The sequence below is a fragment of the Lutra lutra genome, chromosome 8 (assembly GCF_902655055.1).
Source record: "Lutra lutra chromosome 8, mLutLut1.2, whole genome shotgun sequence".
Lineage (NCBI taxonomy): Eukaryota > Metazoa > Chordata > Mammalia > Carnivora > Mustelidae > Lutra > Lutra lutra.
This window is the reverse complement of record NC_062285.1, coordinates 72,035,260-72,054,041: the sequence shown is the minus strand read 5'-3', so window position 1 is coordinate 72,054,041 and position 18,782 is coordinate 72,035,260. Positions and strand designations below refer to the sequence as shown.

The 18,782-nt window shown below is 39.9% G+C and overlaps 1 protein-coding gene across 1 annotated transcript; it reads right to left on the bottom strand.

The window, feature by feature from the left end:
- Nucleotides 1–1,949: 1,949 nt before the first annotated feature.
- Nucleotides 1,950–3,491, bottom strand: LOC125106359 (ceramide synthase 4-like). The gene has a single exon (XM_047740275.1). It carries the CDS (start codon nucleotides 3,399–3,401, stop codon nucleotides 2,238–2,240), a length of 1,164 nt encoding a protein of 387 aa, XP_047596231.1. The 5' UTR covers nucleotides 3,402–3,491; the 3' UTR covers nucleotides 1,950–2,237.
- Nucleotides 3,492–18,782: the final 15,291 nt, after the last annotated feature.

Here is an 18,782-nt window from a genome sequence, read left to right as displayed (position 1 = left end):
GGAAAACTTTTAACAAACAATTCCAGTGTAGATTGTAGAGCTGACACTGAACTTTGAGCTTAGTTCCAAAGTGCTAAGCATTATCTTGGCTTCCTCAGGTACAAATAGCTGGACTGGAAACATTCTAGGTTGGTGTTAGTGTAACACATGGGAAAAATAAAATAGGAGATTCAAGATTATTTATGAAGTATGTTGATTCTGCCCAATTTGGCCAACAGACTTGTAATGATCATGGTCACGTGGGGCCTGCTACTCTGTCAGGAAGAGATCTTTAACTCTTTATAAAGACAGGAGAAGGATTTGTTGAGAGTAACTGTATTTACACTGTAGATGATAGTGGTATTCGGTTTCTTACAGAGACCATGCTATAAAAATTATCAGCTGCTCCGTTCCTTTCTAATAGTAGTTTCCCATTCCCTAGGCACTGGAGAAAACTCTTAACAAATAGAGCAGTTATCTCAGCTTGCATCCATGGATATAAAAATATCTACATAATTTTGGAAGACTGGGAGCGGGCAACACAGCAAGAGTCTGTTTTCCTACCAAGAAAAACTCCTCAGGTATGAGAAAGTAGAAGTCCAGAAGTTTGGTGAAATCTGCTACATTATTGTTAGAATGTTATATTTGCATTAGTTACTTAGATTATCAATCAGCCCAGCCACCCTCAGCCCGAGAGCAAGGGAGCTACAGTAAAAAAAGCATGTAAAATCTTCAAAAGCTGTTGTTCTAAACCACCATGAGACATTGAATCTTCTGGAAATGGTGGCATTGGGGACACAGGGACAGAATGCTAGCTCTACTGGTGGTACGGATAATAATGAAGAACTAGTTTCAACACCTTTTATTTTCCGGAATGGAACCCCGGACTAGATATCAAGTCTTGGGCTACTTGGCATCATCAGTGGTACTTCCCGTGGGAGAGTGTCTGGGCAGTGATGCTGTCAATGGGTAACAATGGCATAGCTCCTACTCGTAACTTAGGCACCGTTAGACACATTATCTCAGCGATCTGGACCAGGATATAAGAAAAACAGTATGTTTCCCCATGGTAGTTAACAGAATGTCATTAAAACTCATGTGAGATACACACTGGATATTCTTTTTTTTTTTTTTTTTCACACTGGATATTCTTACGTTTATTTGGAAAGTTTTTCTGGAGGTTATATTTCTTGAGGAGTAAGTAAAATTATAGATAACTTTTCTTTTTTTTTTTTTTTTTTAAAGATTTTATTTATTTATTTGACAGAGAGAAATCACAAGTAGGCAGAGAGGCAGAGAGAGAGAGAGGAGGAAGCAGGCTCCCTGCTGAGCAGAAAGCCCGATGCGGGGCTCGAACCCAGGACCTGGGATCATGACCTGAGCTGAAGGCAGCGGCTTAACCCACTGAGCCACCCAGGCGCCCCTAGATAACTTTTCTTTAAGTAGTTGTTTTGTCATCTTGTCCTTAAATTCAAACTGTTATGACTCAGAAAACATAGGTGACGTGCGTACGGTCAGAAGAATGATCTCCATTCTGCTTTCTCTTCCCAAATGGTCCAAACTCTGCTCATCTTCTGTGTATCTGTGGAAGACGCTGAGGGGTGCTGTTCAGATCCCCTTCAAAAGGGCCTGCTACCCAGCCATGAGGAGAGAAGGGTGGGAGCTGACAGTCTCCAGCTGCTGGCTTTCTTAAGATCTGCCTCAGCTTCTGAGCAGAGGTCAGGTTCTTCTCAGTCTTCCCCAGCTGTGACTGAGCTAATTGCACAAAGTGGTGCTTCCAGGGCTTGGCTTTGGTCTGACAGTTCCCGGGGGGGGGGGGGGGGGGGTTATGGAGTTTTTGTCAGGTCTGTGTCAGAGCTCCCTCTGTCCAATCCTACTTTCTCCTTTTTTCTTTCAAGTGTTATACTTCCCACTCAACTATATGCATTCCTAACTCATCTCGGTATCTGCTTTCTTTTTTTTTTTTTCCATTCAAGTTTTATTGGGCCCCTTTTAGCCTGGAGCTGGCCCTGGCGGGCTGTAGCCTCCACCGGCTGCCCACCCTTCCCAGCTGTGTCCAGTTGCCCAAGGGAAGGGAAGGGAAGGGAAGGGCAGGCAGAAGGAAGGGGCTGGAGACAGATCATTAGCCCTCACCCCCCCGGGGTGGGAGGGCCATCCCAGTCTCCAGAGTTGGCCCCAGGGCCACCAGTCCAGCAGCCCCCAGCCAAATCCCAGCTATGGGGCACTGGGGGCGGCCCTTAAGGCTGGGCCTCTGCGAGCTATGTGGCCGGCGTGTGCCCGTTGGCCAGCCGCCCAGCCGTCCTGCTCCGAGGGCCATCGGTCGGGGCCGCCCCGGGCCTGGCAGCCGCGCCATTCTTCAGCGGCAGGTGCTCTGGGACCGCCTCCCCGTCGCTCGAATCGGACTCCTCCACATCGCTGCGCACATCCTTCTCCATCCAGCCTTTCTTCATGAAGCTGTAGGTCATGTGGAGGATGAGGCAGGACCAGAACACGTGCAGCAGCTGCAGCATCAGCAGGAGGACGTTGAAGAAGTAGTAGCCAAAGAACGGGCCCCCCTTGGCGATGGACTCGTAGTAGGTGGTGTAGAGGATCTGCGTAGGGAAGAGCACAAGGCGAGTATAGAAGAAGACCAAGGAGAAGATGATGAAGAGGGTGTCGCACACTTTGAACATCTTGCCAGCCTCCAGGAGGTAGTCAGAGGCGTCGTGCAGCAGCAGCACGAGGGAGCCGATGCGCAGCAGGTTTGAGCTGTAGGAGAACGAGATCAGCAGGATGGTCACGAAGTGGTGTGTCACCTGCTCCTTGAAATCCTTGCGTCTGACATCAAAGGGCAGCATGATCAGCAGTGAGACGTAGAAACTCAGCTCCAGGAGGTACCAATAGTACAGGGCTGGTTGCAGGGGCTGATTTGGGTAATTGTCCCAGCACATGACTGGTGCCCACAGCCATGACTCGTGGTAGAGGACCGAAAAGCCTCTGAAGAAGGAGCAGAAGTAGAAGCTGAACCTCCAGCTGGCCTCGCAGAACTTCTTGGTCAGGGAGGGCCGGTCCTGGTTCCGGCGCCTCCGGAACCAGCGCTGGATCTGTGGCAGCGTGAGGCCACACTGGACCGCGAGGACGGCCATCTGGTGCTCCTTGGGTTTCCACCCTTCTGTGAGGAAGTACTTCTCCAGAGTGGCATTGGGCTTCGCCGGCCTCCTGGTCTGATCATGCACACCGAGCAGCCGGCCCAGGGGCAGGCCAACAAATCTCTCGAAGGCCAAGCGCATGACCACCAGGACCAGCGCCACGGGCAGGGCTGCCAGCAAGTCCCGGGCGTGAGGATAGACCAGGCCATCCCGGTCCTCTAGGGCAGCCCACGTGTTGTTGGGTGGCAGCCACAGCCTCTCCTGCCAAAACCATTCGCTGAGGCTGGACAACATCCTGGGGGCACGGCAGGGGCGGGCGGCGGACGCGGAGAGGAAGGAGAGCGCGCACCCCGCACGCGGCCGCCGGACTCTGCTCCCAGCGCGGCCTCTCTCGGTATCTGCTTTCTAGAGAGTCCAAAAGGAAGGGTACCCCACACTGTCCTCATTCCATACAGTTTTGTGTTATGATATTCTGTGCAGCACAAAATCCTTCTGTTCCAGCACCTTGGTTCTTAATTATTTCTTACAAAGACAGTTAAATAGGTACTGTTACAAGAGACGTGATTTTGGATTCAGAGTTGTTTTGGGTTTGAATCCTAACTTTGCCTTATACATAACAACATGAACTCGACTGAGTTGTTAATTTCTATGAGCCCCAATTTTTTTCATCCTTCCAGCATGGGACTCAGCTGGAAACAGATGCTGCGTTGGATGGAAATATGAATGCATACAACGGATGTGCAAAAACAGTTAAGCATTCTCCTAGCAGTTCCAAAGACATCCTATTTTATGCTCACTGTGGACAGTGTGGATTTAGTTATATTTAAGTTGTTTTTCTTTTTCTTTTTTTAAGATTTTATTTATTTGGCACTCACAGAGAGAGAGAGAGAATACAAGCAGGGGGAGTGGGAGAGGGAAAAGCAGGCTTACAGCCTGATGTGAGCCTCCATCCACAGACCCTGGGGTCATGACCTGAACTGAAGGCAGACGCTTAACGACTGAGCCACTCAGGCATCTCAAGTTTTTCTTTTCCTATATAAGAATTTACCACTAACCTGTAAAAAATGGATGGAACGTTATTTTTCTTTCTTGCTGGTAAAAAGAAATCCCCTGCACTGTAAAATCTGCTTGCTTTTTCCCTTTCCCCTCAGAATAGCTAATTTTAATAATTTCTCATCTTTTGCATCTCTCAAAGAAAATTTTTTCTTCCTTAAAGTTTGGTATATTTTCCCATTCATAGACTGAGTTTTGTTATTTTCCTATGATAAGAGGTGTTAGCTTTTGCTTTTTACAATTAATAGTTCAGTTTTGGGATGAGAATTATATCTATTGTACTATTTACTATATTTTGAAAGAGAGGTTTCACTCCATTTAACTTCCTCTTTGTCTTTTAAAATAACTCCTTGAAATATTTTCCCTAGTGTTTTTCCATTGAAACAAAAAATTGGGAGGACGGGAAGTGAAGGGGAATTATGGAAAATGTTTTAAGTTAGCTTTCTTTTTTTCCATCTTTTTACTTTCCTTGCCAAGTTTAAACCCATGAAGTCTTCACTAGATACTAAGTACAGAAGGGACCCAAACAAACCAAACCTGCTTTAAAGATGGTGACATAACCCTAAATTATATTTTGATAAGGGATCTTTTTTAGTGTAAGAAATATTTATAATAAATAAACAGTAAATAATACTAACATCTTACCATTTTATGGTATTTTATAGTTTGCCAATGGCTTTTAATTTATCTTATTTTAACCTTGTATAAAAATACTCAAAAAAGCTGAAACTGTTCCTTTTGGACTTTTCAGAATCCTGTTTATATGTTACTAGGAAGACCAAAATGATATCTAACAGAACGCTAAAATCAAAGTCTTGCTTGAGACCTTAAGACAATAGAGCCCGGAGATTCCAGATGCACATGGGACAGTCCCCCCACCCCCTCATCCCACTTTCAAGGGAGCTGAGAGACTTGAGAGCAGTCACAAATAACAGCTGAGCAAGCACAACCGATAGGGGTGTGGTTCTCATATGTCTCAAACCTCACCTCTCCCTTCAGCGTCTTGAGGCTTCGCGAATTTCCAGGGATGACACATTATTGTTCGCTTGGTCCCTCAAATGCAGGAGACACATATTAAGCTCATCAATGGGTCTCCTTCCTTACACCCCCTCTCCCATGACTTGGGGTTAGGAGGAAACTTCTCCCAGTCTTTCTTTGCAGGGGAGCCCTTTTAAAAGACTTTTCCCAAAGTGCCCTACAGAAATCACCTTCTATGTGCTAAGTCCCAACTCCTGTGGCTAAGGAGCCTTTAAGAATTATCTGACTGGTTTCTGCCAGCTAGTTTTTGCAAGTCCTGCAGGGTGTTCTTCCTTATTTTGATATCTGAAATCTGTTGGTCTCCGTCCAAACTTCTATTTCAAGAGCCAACTACAAATAAAATATTGAAAAATAGTAAATATACATGTGCTGTTTGCACAGAGAAATGTATGCCATCAAAGTTTGTCTTCAATAAGTCATAAGAGACTCTTGATCTCAGGAAACAAAGGGTTACTGGATGGTGGGGTAGGACGGATGGGGTGGCTGGGTGATGGACATGGGGGAGGGTATATGCTATGGTGAGTGCTGTGAATTGTGTAAGATTGATGAATCACAGACCTGTATCCCTGAACCAAATAATACATTATATGTAAATTTTAAAAAAATCAATGACTCTGACTTCAACAAATATTCACTTATGATTCTTTTAGATGCCAAACCCAAAAAACCCCAAAAGTATTTGAAATAATTTCAGATATGTGGGCCGCATTGGTGGCATCAGAAAAATCAAATTCATTAGTAATTTAAAACATGGGACTTAATGCAACGGCAACACATGAATGTGGTGCTCTCAGATCAGATGGGGGGCCACCGAATGTCGGGTATCCCAGAGGGTGGGGGCTGGCAGCATGGGTGGTGAGAGAATTCATCCAAGGCAGAACCGAAGAGAAAGAATTTTATTGAATACACTACAAGGAAGCATTGCGAAGGAGAGCAAAGTTAAGACAGTCTGCGAGGAGTTGGTGGTGAGAGACCACGGTTATGGGGCAGAGTGAGAGAGTTTGGGGACTATGGATTTTCCCTTTTTTGGTAACTGTAGGAACTGTGGTGCTTGTAATTGGTCATTAGGGCCTATGGCTATTTCGAGATGGGTCCCTTAATGAGCCTGTTTGGATTCAGCTTGGTGGTCCCTGTGGGCCCTTTAGACCTTGCTCAAGTTTCCATTGCTCACGACTTTTGCCTAAAAGCAGCCTCTACAAAGAGGTTTTTTTGATACTCTCTGTGACAAAGACTATTGACTCTTGCTTTCTCAGGCACATAGCTAGGTTATTTTTCCCATCTTTATTTACTTGAACGCATGACTGTGTGCCTAGCCTTAACCAATGGAGTATGTGTCCCTTCTGACATGACACTTTTAGGGAGCATGTGTGCCTTTTCCACACTTTCTTTTCCCATCACCAGTGGGATATTTTAAATGTCATTTCCATAAGGAAACTTCCTGGACCAGGTCTGATCTGGCAATAATACACCGTATACTTTACCTTGCAATACCACGATTTTATTTTAAAAAGTGTTCCTTGTTTATTTAATAGTTTCCTTTCTTGCTAGACCTAGAGCTCTAAAAAGACAGGAGGTGTGTCTCTTTGTATAGTGCTGTTTTCTCCAGCCACACGTGAGACACATGGTAGACAGTCAGTAAATGTTTGTTAAAAGGATCGTTATTCCAAGTCTTCGTACTCTTTGTTACAAGACACAAGTGCTCAGGGTGCTGGTGGGTCAAGAACACCAACCTGTTGGTTTCCGGAACTTCATTTTCACCAAGGACTAATGAATTGTATTTTCTTTGGCTTAAGACAGATCTTCTTTTCCCAAAGGAATCCTTAAAAAAAGGAAATGGTCTCTTCAAAAGGTTCACATTTGCAAAAGAATAAACAATTGTTATTACGTGACTGAGCCAATGTAATCGTCAGGGTTTCTGTAAATTTATTAAATGCCCTCAGGATCTGTTTCCCAGATTAGCCTCCAATCTGCAGTTCCAGGAACAGCTTCTTGTGTTGTTGATTTTTTAAAAATTTTTGACTCTAACCTTGTGTCCTTTTATAGCATTTCCTAAGGAAGTTGCCTGTATTCACATTCTCAATAAGAGCTATTGAATATTCAGTATCCAATGCATGTGTATGAGTCTATATTTCCAGATTTATAGGATGCATAGTAATGGAGATCTAGATCTTACACTTTTTGTTTTGTATAAATGTTATGAGTATCCTTCATTCCTACAGACGATCTTTTTTTTTTTAAAAGATATTATTTATTTATTTGAGAGAGAGAGAGCACGAGAGGGGGGAGGGTCAGAAGGAGACGCAGACTCCCTGCCAAGCAGGGACCCCAGTGTGGGTCTTGATCCCGGGACTCCAGGTACATGACCAGAGCCAAAGGCAGTCGCCCAACCAACTGAACCACCCGGGCGCCCATTCCTACAGGCCATCTTTGGAGAAACTGCTCTCTGGTTGCTCCTGCCCAACTCATGTAACTAACTATAGCATGATTTGGAACAAAGTTCACTGCTTAAAAACAATATACTTGACTCAAAATACTCTTTGGCTCACACCAACAAGTGTCCTCACTGATATCTCTCCAAGAAACACAGTTCATTGCTTTTAACTTCTGCATTTCTTTCCACGTGAATTTCTGCTCTCATTTGCAAAAGACTTCAGGTAGGAAAATGCCCAGGTGTCTTTCAAGGTTGCTCTGAGCTAGTGGGAGCAGAGGCATGATTTAAGGGATGATAGAACAGTACTTGTTTGCATAGAGTTCACTGACCTTTCCCCTGTCCTCTGGGTAATCTATGTTTTGTACTTGCAGGGAGAAGACGAGAAGTCACAATCAGTGAGGCAGCTGTCTTCCTGGTTCCCTTGTTTTAGGGAGGACTGTGCTGGTTGACACTGGATTGTGTGCTGTGTGGGGGAAACACTGCAAATGCCACCCTGGAGGGGCCCTTAGGACTGCAATTACAGAAAGAAAGGGCTGTAGCAATCAGCTTTAGATCTTCTATGTGGTGCTAGATCCACAATTGGGTGATGCAGAAAATGAGCTGTTTTGGGGAGAGGGTTGGAGCAGGGCAGGATTCAGAGAGGTTAAAGCACAAAAGACATCATTCGGGCAGTTGGATGAGCAAAAGCAAGGATATTGAGGTGGTTAGCACAGGGGGAGGGGTTGTACCAGAGTTTAAGTAGTAGAGTTTGGTTGGAATATAAGGGGTCAGTAAGGATGAGGCAAACTTTATAAGGACCTTAAATGACAGAGGAGTCATGAAAAATGTATGTGTGTGGTAACAAAGTCTTTGAAGATGAATTTGAGGAAGATGAATATAATCTCTATGTGTAAAATTGTTTAGCCAGAGAGAGACCAATTAAGAGGTTGATATAATAACTAATGGGACTGTAAGAGAGAAGGGAGGCAGACAGAAAGGAAAGAGGTGGAGGGAAGTCATTGCTAAGTGTAACATAAATGATTTAATAACTGTGAGGTTGGAGGAGGAAGAATAAAAGAAAGTGGGCAATGAATTAGTCCAAGTCTTCAAATCTAAGTTACCAGTACAATTAAATAAAGAGTTGGTAGGTGGGACTAGTTTAGGAGGGGGTGAAAGAGATACAGGGAGAGAGGAGTATACTCTCTTAGTATAAGAGACGATACTAATATACTATAGATATTTCAGTTATTTTTATGCCTACGTGGCTCTAATAATAAATACTTTTTCTTGGAAGAGAAAATTAAGATTTTACCAAAGTCCTAAAAAGATAGAGAAATTTTTCCTCACTAATATCGATATTCTGGGTTTTCTCTACTGTCCTCCAAAATTATGTCTGACCTTTATTGTAATTGTGAAGCAAACATATTGCAATTGCTTGTTTACTTAACTCTATGGTGTAAGTAGAATAACTTAAAAGGAAAAAAAAATATATAAAATATAATAAGGGAAAATCCTTATTATATTCCCAGTAACACTGGGGTGTTGGTGGGAGTGGTAAGAAATGCAATTATTTATTTTTTTCATTAGTTTCTTTAACAACATAAAAGAGATCATCAAATACTTAGCTCAGAGAATAGATATGAGGTTAAGTAAGATGCTTAGCCCAGTGCCTGGCACATAGAAATTGCTCACATTGTCTCTCATTGTCTCTCATTGTCTCATTGTTGCTGCTTTTCATGAATAGAGAAGTAAATCCTTGTGCATTCCAGGAATGCTCATGAAGTTAAGAAGGTTTTCTATTTTCCCCTTCTGGCTCCTTCTCCAGCTAAGTCATCTTTGTAATTGTGCTATTTCCAAAATACTTTCTTATTACCTAAGTTATGACAATGACTGCTTCAGCTTTCTATTTCACAGTCTGGACAAAGAGCAAGCTGACACAAACTGCAGAAAGAAGAGAGGCCCTAACCACCTGGGCAACAGAAAGTTTGGGTTTGACTGTCTAAAGAGTGAATTCATTAGCCCATGGCAAATTGAATAAAGAAATAAAGTTAAACTGTACTTATCTTAGACCAAGAGCTGTATACGGCACCATGATTCAGCATCATTATCTGTATATAAAAATACTTCTGGAAGTTATCCTGGTAAACAACCAGTTGTGAAGCCACTATCCTACCATGTTTCTCAAACTGGAATATGCGCATTACACACTTGATACAACAGAGTAATCATGAAACATATTCCTAAAGTGCTGATTTTACTTGAAGATTTAGGAAGATACATTTTCACTGAAGGCAACTTGCATATATTATTTGGTCATTCAACAAACATTTATTGCACTCAAGCAGAATGTCAGATGTTGGTAAATACTGATTTAGAAAAGGAATTTGGGGTGCCTGGGTGGCTCAGTCAGTTAAGCATCTGTCTTCCTTCCGCTCAGGTCATGATCCCAGGGTCCTGGGATCGAGCCCTGGGTCAGACTCCCAGCTCAGTGGGGAGTCTGCTTCTCTCTCTCCCTCTGCTTCCCCCCTGGCTTGTGCTCTCTTACTCACTCTCTTTCTCTCAAATGAATAAATAAAATCTTGGAAAAAAGGGAAAAAAGAAGCAAAAGTAGTTTTACTCTGTTCAGTTTGAATAAATAAAAATGTATGATTTCCTCAAGTATTTCATTTAACTAATGACAAAAGTATGAATCACTAAATTGTGGAGATATTTAGATTTACCAGCAGTCCTGTCTTTACTAAATTTGAACGATGTTGGAACCAGCCCCGTTCCTTTTATTTTTATTTTATTTTTATTTTTTAGATTTTTTATTTATTTGACAGAGAGAGATCACAAGTAGGCAGAGAGGCAGGCAGAGAGAGAGGGGGAAGCAGGCTCCCTACTGAGCAGAGAGCCTGATGCGGGGCTTGATCCCGGGACCCTGAGATCATGACCTGAGCCAAAGGCAGAGGCTTAACCCACTGAGCCACCCAGGTGCCCCCAGTCCCTTTTATTTTACAAATAAAGACTTGAAGTCCCTGTCCCATTCTCTACCTACATTATTTTTAATACTTGATATCATTTACATAATTTTTATTTGTTTGTTTCACAAGTCCATGTTGAATCTGCACCAAGATATAAACTGTGGATTTAGATTTGCCTGCCCCATTCAAAAAACCCAGTGCTCATGAAGTTAGTATTACTGAGGTGACACTGTATCTTTTACATTGCCTACAGAGCGATCTTTTAAAAGCAAGGACCATTGTGGGTGCCTGGCTGGCTCATTCGGTGGCACATGTGACGCTTGATTTTGGGATTGTGAGATTGAGCTCTATGTTGGGTGTAGAGATTACTTAAAACTAATATGTATATATATAGTATTTTAGACACTAAAACAAGTACAAATCCCTTGAAAAGCACAGCTTATATAAACTGACACAGGAAGAAATACAATATCTGAGTACCACTATATCTAGTAAAAAAATTAAGTTCTTAAATAGAAGTCCTTCTACAAGGAAAACTCCAGGCCCACATATATTATATAATATATATAGATATATATAGATTTATATCTATATATATATGTTGCATACACACACACACACACACACACACACACACACACACACACAAGGCTCATAGCATCTCATGCTGGCTTACAAAACCTAGGAAGAAGATCCATATTGTTTACCTTCAAAGGCATCCCAATCACAAACCAGTCTCTAACAATCCTTCTAGCTCACCATATTTTTATTTATACTATATTAAGTTACTTAGAGTCCAAGTGTGCAAGATCTAATCAGCTTCTATGAGTCCACACATGCTTTTTTCTTACTGCTTGAAAGACTTTCTGAGCCTCCTCTGTCCCCATCTCTGGCTGGTAATGGAAAGATTCTATATCTCGGTTGCTGCTAGTCACATGGCAGTATATATATATTTAGTCAAAACTCATAAAACTGTTAGATTTTACTGTATGTAAATTTTACTTAAATAAGTCCTACTTTAAAATATCTGAATAATGTCCACATACTTGGGAATTAAGACATTTCTAAATAACCGATCAAAGAAGATGTTTCAAAGAAAACTACAAAATACAAAGTCAATGGCACTAAAATTATTTTTAAACCAAATAAAATTGACAATACTTGGTAAAACTGATCAATAAGAAACAACAGAGAATATGTAAAAGACTGATAGCATAAAGATCCTACAGACATCCAAAGGATTCTAAGGAAATATTATGAACAACTCTGTGCCAAGACATTAAAACAAGTACAAATCCCTTGAAAATCACATCTTATATAAACTGACACAGGAAGAAATAGAATATCCGAGTACCACCATATCTAGTAAAGAAATTAGGTTCTTAAATTAAAGTCATTCTACAAGGAAAACTCCAGGCCCACATGGCTTCTACTTTAATCTATCAAAAATTTGAGGAAGAAACAATAATCTTATGAAATCCTTTCAGAAGACAGAAAAGGAAATACTTCAAAATTCATTTGATGAGGTCAGCAAAGTCCCGATATCAAAATATTGCCAAAACAGACAAATAACACTCCCCCCAAACCCAAAAAACAAAAACAAAAGGCAGGAAAACTATAGACTAATGTCCCTCATTAAAATAGATGCAAATTTTCTGAATAAGATATTAGTAAATTGAATTCAGGAATATAAAAAAAGGAGATGCTATCTTAACCAGGAGGAATTTATCACTGGAATGCAAGATTGGTTTAATGGTCAAAAACTGAACAATTCATTTTGGCATAGTAACAGAATAAAGGGGGAAAAGCATATGATTAGCACAATAGATGCATAAAAAACACTTGACAAATTTCAACATCTATTCATGATTAAACTCTTTCAAGAAACTGCGACTACCAGAAAATGTCCCTGAACTAATAAAAGGGATCTATAGAAAACCTGCAGAGAACATCACTCTTAATAGTGAAAAATTGAATCCTTTTTCAGATTAAGAACGAGTCAACTATATCCACTCTCATTATTTCTATTCAACATCATGCAAGAGATTCTAGCTAGTGCAATAAGGTAAGAAAAAAGAAGTAGGAGACTGATGGGAAAAAAGTAAAACTTCATTGGTAGATGACATTATCATAAACAGAAAATTTTAAGGAATCTGCAGGACCACTAGAACTCAAAAGTGAATTTAGCAATGTTGTAGGATACAAAGTCATTTCTATATTCTGATCGTGAACAATTAAAACATGATATTTAAATAATGTCATTTATAGTACCATTAAAATGATAAAATATTTTATGGTAGATTCAATGAACTATGCGCAAGACATATACACTGAAAAACTGAAAATAAAACACCACTAAGAAAGTGAAAAGGCAAGCCAAAAATATTGATGCATATAGCTGAGAAATGAGATATCCAGAATATACAGATAGTCCCTGACTTACAATGATTTGCCTTGTGATTGTTTTTTTTAACTTCATGATGGCAAAAGGAATATGCTTTCAATAGAAACTTTGAATTTTAAATTTTGATCTCCTGAGCTAGCAATATGCTATACAATACTCTCTTGTGATACTGGCCACTGGGGACAATCTGTAGTTCCCAGTCAGCCACTCATAAGGAACATAAACAACCATTCCAGTTACAGCAATTCTATACCCATTCAACCATTCTGTTTGTCACTTCAGTATAATATTCAATAAATTACATGAGATATTCAGCACTCTGTTATCAAATATGTTTAACGTAGGCTAGGCTACGATGTTTGGTAGGTTAGGTGTAATAAATGTTTTTTTGACTTAACGATATTTTCAGTTTATAATGAGCTTATCAGATCATAACACCATTGTAAGCTAGGGTAGGTCTGTAGAAGAAAAGTTACAACTCAGTAATAAAAAGATAAACAACTCAATTAAAACTTTGAACAGAGGGGTGTCTGGGTGGCTCAGTGGGTTAAAGCCTCTGCCTTTGGCTCGGGTCATGATCTCAGGGGCCTGGGATCGAGCCCCGCATCAGGCTCTCTGCTCAGCAGGGAGCTTGCTTCCCCCTCTGTCTCTGCCTGCCTCTCTGCCTACTTGTGATCTCTGTCTGTCAAATAAATAAATAAAATCTTAAAAAAAAAAAAGTTTGAATAGACACCTCACAAAAGAAGTTTATTGTTTTTCTATTGTGATATGACATATTGCCACAAACCTAAGTGGCTTATAACAATACCCATTTATTATCTCATATTTCTGTAGAGCAGAACTCCAGGTGGGCTCAGCAGAGAGCTTTGCTTAGGTTCTCTCAAGCCAAATAAATGTGTCAGCCTGACTGGGCTCTTATTTGGAGACTCTCAGGAAGAATCCACTTCTGAGTTCATTCAGGGTGTTTGGCAGAATCTAGTTCCTCATGGTTGCAGAAATGAAATCCTGCTTTTATTCCTTTGGGATAAAGGAATATCCTTTATTGGATGGTGCTGGGGCACTCTGCTCATTTTCTAGAGGCCATTCCCGGGTTCTTGCCTTATGGCTATTTCACCGGAGCAAGGAGAATCTCCCTCACACCAATCCTTCTCATTCTTCAGATCTACCTGACTTTCTCTTCTACCACTAGCCTGAGAAAACTCTCTGCTTTTAAAGAGCCCGGGTGATTAAATTAGGCCCCCCTGTATTATCTGCCTTTAAATTAATAACCCCAATTACATCTGCAAAATCCCTTTTGCCAGATAACATAACATATTATGTTACAAATTTTTAGCTACAGAATCACAGGAGTAACACCAGGGGCAAAGATAAGAGCTATCTTAGAATTATGCCCACTACATGAAGATGTGGGAACCAACAGGCCCATGAAGATATATGCCCCAAATCATTAGTCACAAAGGGAGAGACAGATTAAAACCACAATCAGGAACCTGTCTACACCCAACAGAAGAATTAAAATAAAATGTCGGCAGAACTATGGAAGACATAGAACTCTCATACTTTTCTGAAAGGTTTCAACTTCTTTGGAGAATATTTTGGCCATTTCTGTAAAGTTATATGTGTACTTACCAAACGACCCAGCAAATCCACTGCTTGGCATTTACCTAAGAGAAATGAAAACTAGATTTATAAAACTTTCATTGAAGCTTTATACATCATTATCAAAAACTGGAAGTAACCCAAATATATATACAGATAAACTGATAAATTGTGGTATATTCACATAATGGAATTTTTAGCAATAAAAAGGAATAGACTATTAATACATGCAATGACGTGGGTGAATCTCAAAAACACTAAGCTTAACGGAAAAAAGCCAGACACAAAAGAGTATGTACTGTATGACTACATATATATGGTATTTTTGAATAGGCAAAACAAATCTGTAGTGATAGACCTCAGATCAGTGGTTACTATAGGTAGTGAGGATAAGACTGGTTAGAGGCACAAGAGAACTTCCTGGGGAGATACAAATATTCTATGTCTTCTGGGGCGGGGCGGGGGGGTCATGGTTATATCAAAGTATTTTAGATTTTACATGTATAATGGATTATTTTTATCTTATGAAAATTATACTTAAAGTTGATTTAAAAATGTACATATTTTTAATGAAAACAAAGATGTTTGCCTTCTTTTATTATTTAATAGCATTCTGGAATTTGGAATTGATAAAATTAGATAGATTTTTAAATAAGCTATTAGTAGCTGAAAGTGGGAAGTAAGTTGTCTTAGTCAGTTTGGGTTGCTGTAAAAAATTACCCAGGTGGTAATTTGTTGAGTGGGTGATTTTAACAACAAACTTTTATTTGTCACAGTTCTGGAGGCTGGGAAGTCTAACATCAAGTTACCAACAAATTTAGTTCTTGGTGAGGGCTTCTGTCCTGGTTTGTAGACAACTGTCTTCTCACTCTGTTTTCACATAATGGAGAGCAGAAAAAGCAAACTCTAGTCTCTTTCTCATAAGGTCACTAATACCATCATGACCTCATCTAAATATAATGGCCCCATCTCCTAATACCATCCCACAGAGGTTCTAACATGTCAGACTTAGGGGGAATACAAGCATGCATTCCACAATACAAGTGTAACACTATTTGAAGAGAAAAATCATAATTTTTGGACAGTAAAGGTAGCGTGGCAAAACAATACTAAGATTATTGAGAAAGCTTAACAAAATGGCTATATAGAAGATAAATACATACCAGAAAATATAAACAAATACCAGCACAAAATATGAAAACCAAAGTATAAAATTTGTACGCTCGATCATTGCAAGAAATGTACAGACTTATATAAATTTGATATAAGATTAAAAGGAGGCTTAAGTAAATGGGAAACCATCTTTCTGGATAGAAGGAACACCGAGAATATGATTTTTTTGTAAATTATTTTCTAAATTTAATGGAATTCCACTAAAATGCCCAACAGAGAATGGCTAAGAAAATTTTGAGAAGAGTGAAAAGGGGACTGGCCCTCCCAGAGTTAAAAATATGGTTTAAAGCTATAATAATCAAATTCATCTGATCATAGTAATATAGAGAAAAAATGTAAAAAAAAAATCCGTTAAATGAGGCTCCCAGGTGGCTCAGTTGCTTAAGTGTCCAACTCTTGATTTCCACCCAGGTACGATCTCAGGGTTCTGAGATGGAATCACAGGTTGGACTCTGCACTGTGTGGAGCCTGCTTGAGATTCTCTCTCTTCCTCTGCCTCTGTCCCCCCGCCACCCCGGGCTCTCTCTCTCTAAAAAAAAAAAGATCCATTAAACAGAATAATTACTTCAGAAACAGATCTTTTATGAAATAATGATAAGTATACAACAAAATTGGTATTACACATCAGGGGGGAGGAAAAAGATTATTCAGTAAATGGTGTTGGTGTAACAAATAAAATGTTAACTTCTCATCCCATAGTATATGCCAAAATAAATGTTAGAACAGAATAAAAACTAAAAACCTTTTCTTTTTTTTCATTTTTTAATTTAAGTTCAATTAACATATAATGCATTATTGTTTTCTGAGGTAGAGGTCACTGACTCATCAGTCTTATATAATACCTAGTACTCATTACATCACATGACCCCTCTTAATATCTATCACTCAATTATCCCACCTACCTCCCCTCCAGCAACCCTCAGTTGATTTCCTATGCTTAGGAGTCTCTTATGGTTTGTCTTTGTCTCTGATTTAATCTTGGTTTATTTAATTAAAAAAACCCTTTAGTGCACCTGGGTGGCTTAGTTGGTTAATTGAGTGCCTTGGCTCAGGTCAAGATCCTAAAGTCCCAGGATGGAGTCCCATGTCGGACTCCCTGCTCAGCCGGGAGTCTGCTTCTCCCTCAGACCCTCCCCACTCTCATGCTCTCTTACTCTCTCTCATTCTCTCTCTCTCAAATAAATAAAATCTTAAAAAAACACTTTAAACAAATATAAGTAAAGGTTAGTATTTATTAACCAAAATATTGGGATACAATGTACTAGTAAAAGACACTAAATTTGCCTAAGTAAATTTTCTATTAGAAGAAAGCACCAGGAAGGCAGAGACCCTGGAGGTCTGAATCATCAGTAAACTCTGTGATCTACAAGAGATCTATGCAGTATGTATGTTTTAATAAATCTTTATAGGATGTATGAAAACAATTGTTTCTATTTTTTGCAAAAGCAGCATCACTCTCGTTTTCTTAAATGACAAACTGGGAAAAATATTTGTCATGTATATGTAAAGATTAATATCTTCTTATTAAAAGTTCATACAAATCATGAGAAACTTTATTGAGACCCATTGGATGGGCCCGGATATGGACAAACTATTCATGACAGAGGGAATACAAAGATTGACGAACATTTGGAATAAGTCAATATGAATAACAAACCATTACACATTATATGTCAAATTACAGGATTTAAAAAAATAAATATGTGTATTCAATGCTGGTTTGGGTGTAAGTGTAATAGGTCATCTCAAATAGTCTGGGGGAAGTTAATGCAAACCTTTTAGAAAAGTAATTTTGCATTCTATATCTATAGCCTTAAAAATACTACTTTTGACCCTGTAATTACTTTTCAGGAAATGAACCTTAAAAAAATTATCTGCTGCAAAGAAAGAAGAAACTTTATTTTAAAAGTTCATCATAGGATTAAAAATGGTGGTGAAAAATCGGTGACTATGTCCAACAATAGGAAGATGGATTTTAGGGGCGCCTGGGTGGCTCAGTGGGTTAAGCCGCTGCCTTCGGCTCAGGTCATGATCTCAGGGTCCTGGGATCGAGTCCCGCATCGGGCTCTCTGCTCAGCAGGGAGCCTGCTTCTCCTGTCTCTCTGCCTGCCTCTCTGCCTGCTTGTGATCTCTCTCTGTCAAATAAATAAATAAAATCTTTAAAAAAAATAAATAATAAATGATTTCTATAAAGATTTTTAAAATTCGATCAAGAAAATAATTGTTTTAAAAGGTACTGTGAGGAGAAAAATTATTTTGTGATTGCCAGCAATATTCAATATGCATAGAAAAAAGAGTAACCATGGCATACATATTACCTTTTACTGAAAGGGCAGGCACTTAGCATTTTAAACGGATTCTCATTTACCCTCACACCAAGACTATGAAGAGGTATTTATCTATATGTATATCTTTGTTTTATATATACATTCATTAATATATGTATCTTTATTTTATATACCTATAAAATATGTATATATTTATATTATATATATATATTTATTTTATTTTTCCCCATTGAACAGGTGAGGAAACTAATACGCAGGGAGATGAAATATTTTGTCCAAAGTGTTTGAGCTGAGTAAGTGAGGCAGGGGTTTGATAGCAGGTTGGCTCTTGCATCCACGCTTTTACTCACTATTAAAATGTAACAAAATGTTTTCAGTTTTGTAGTTTTGGGGGCTCATGGGTCTCCCTTCTACTTTTCAATAATTTCCAAAGTTTTTACAGTAAGCATGACTTTCACTCATTATAAATTATCCTAATAATAGTAATCTATACATTGTAAATCCCAAAGCCAACCTGGTTTTCTGCAGTAGCGCTCAGCTCTGGGTCTGGGGCTTACCTGCACCCACTGTCTCCAGGTGTCTGCGGCCCCACATCCCCCTTCCGGCTTGTTCGCCGGGTCTTTTCCCGGGTTCCACCCACAGTACCCGGATCCCCGTCCCTGAAACACACTTTCTCCGCGCGCCTGCGTCGTGGCCGACAGCTCCAGGGTGACTTGGCAAACGTTCAAGCGCCCTGGGACCGGAGTC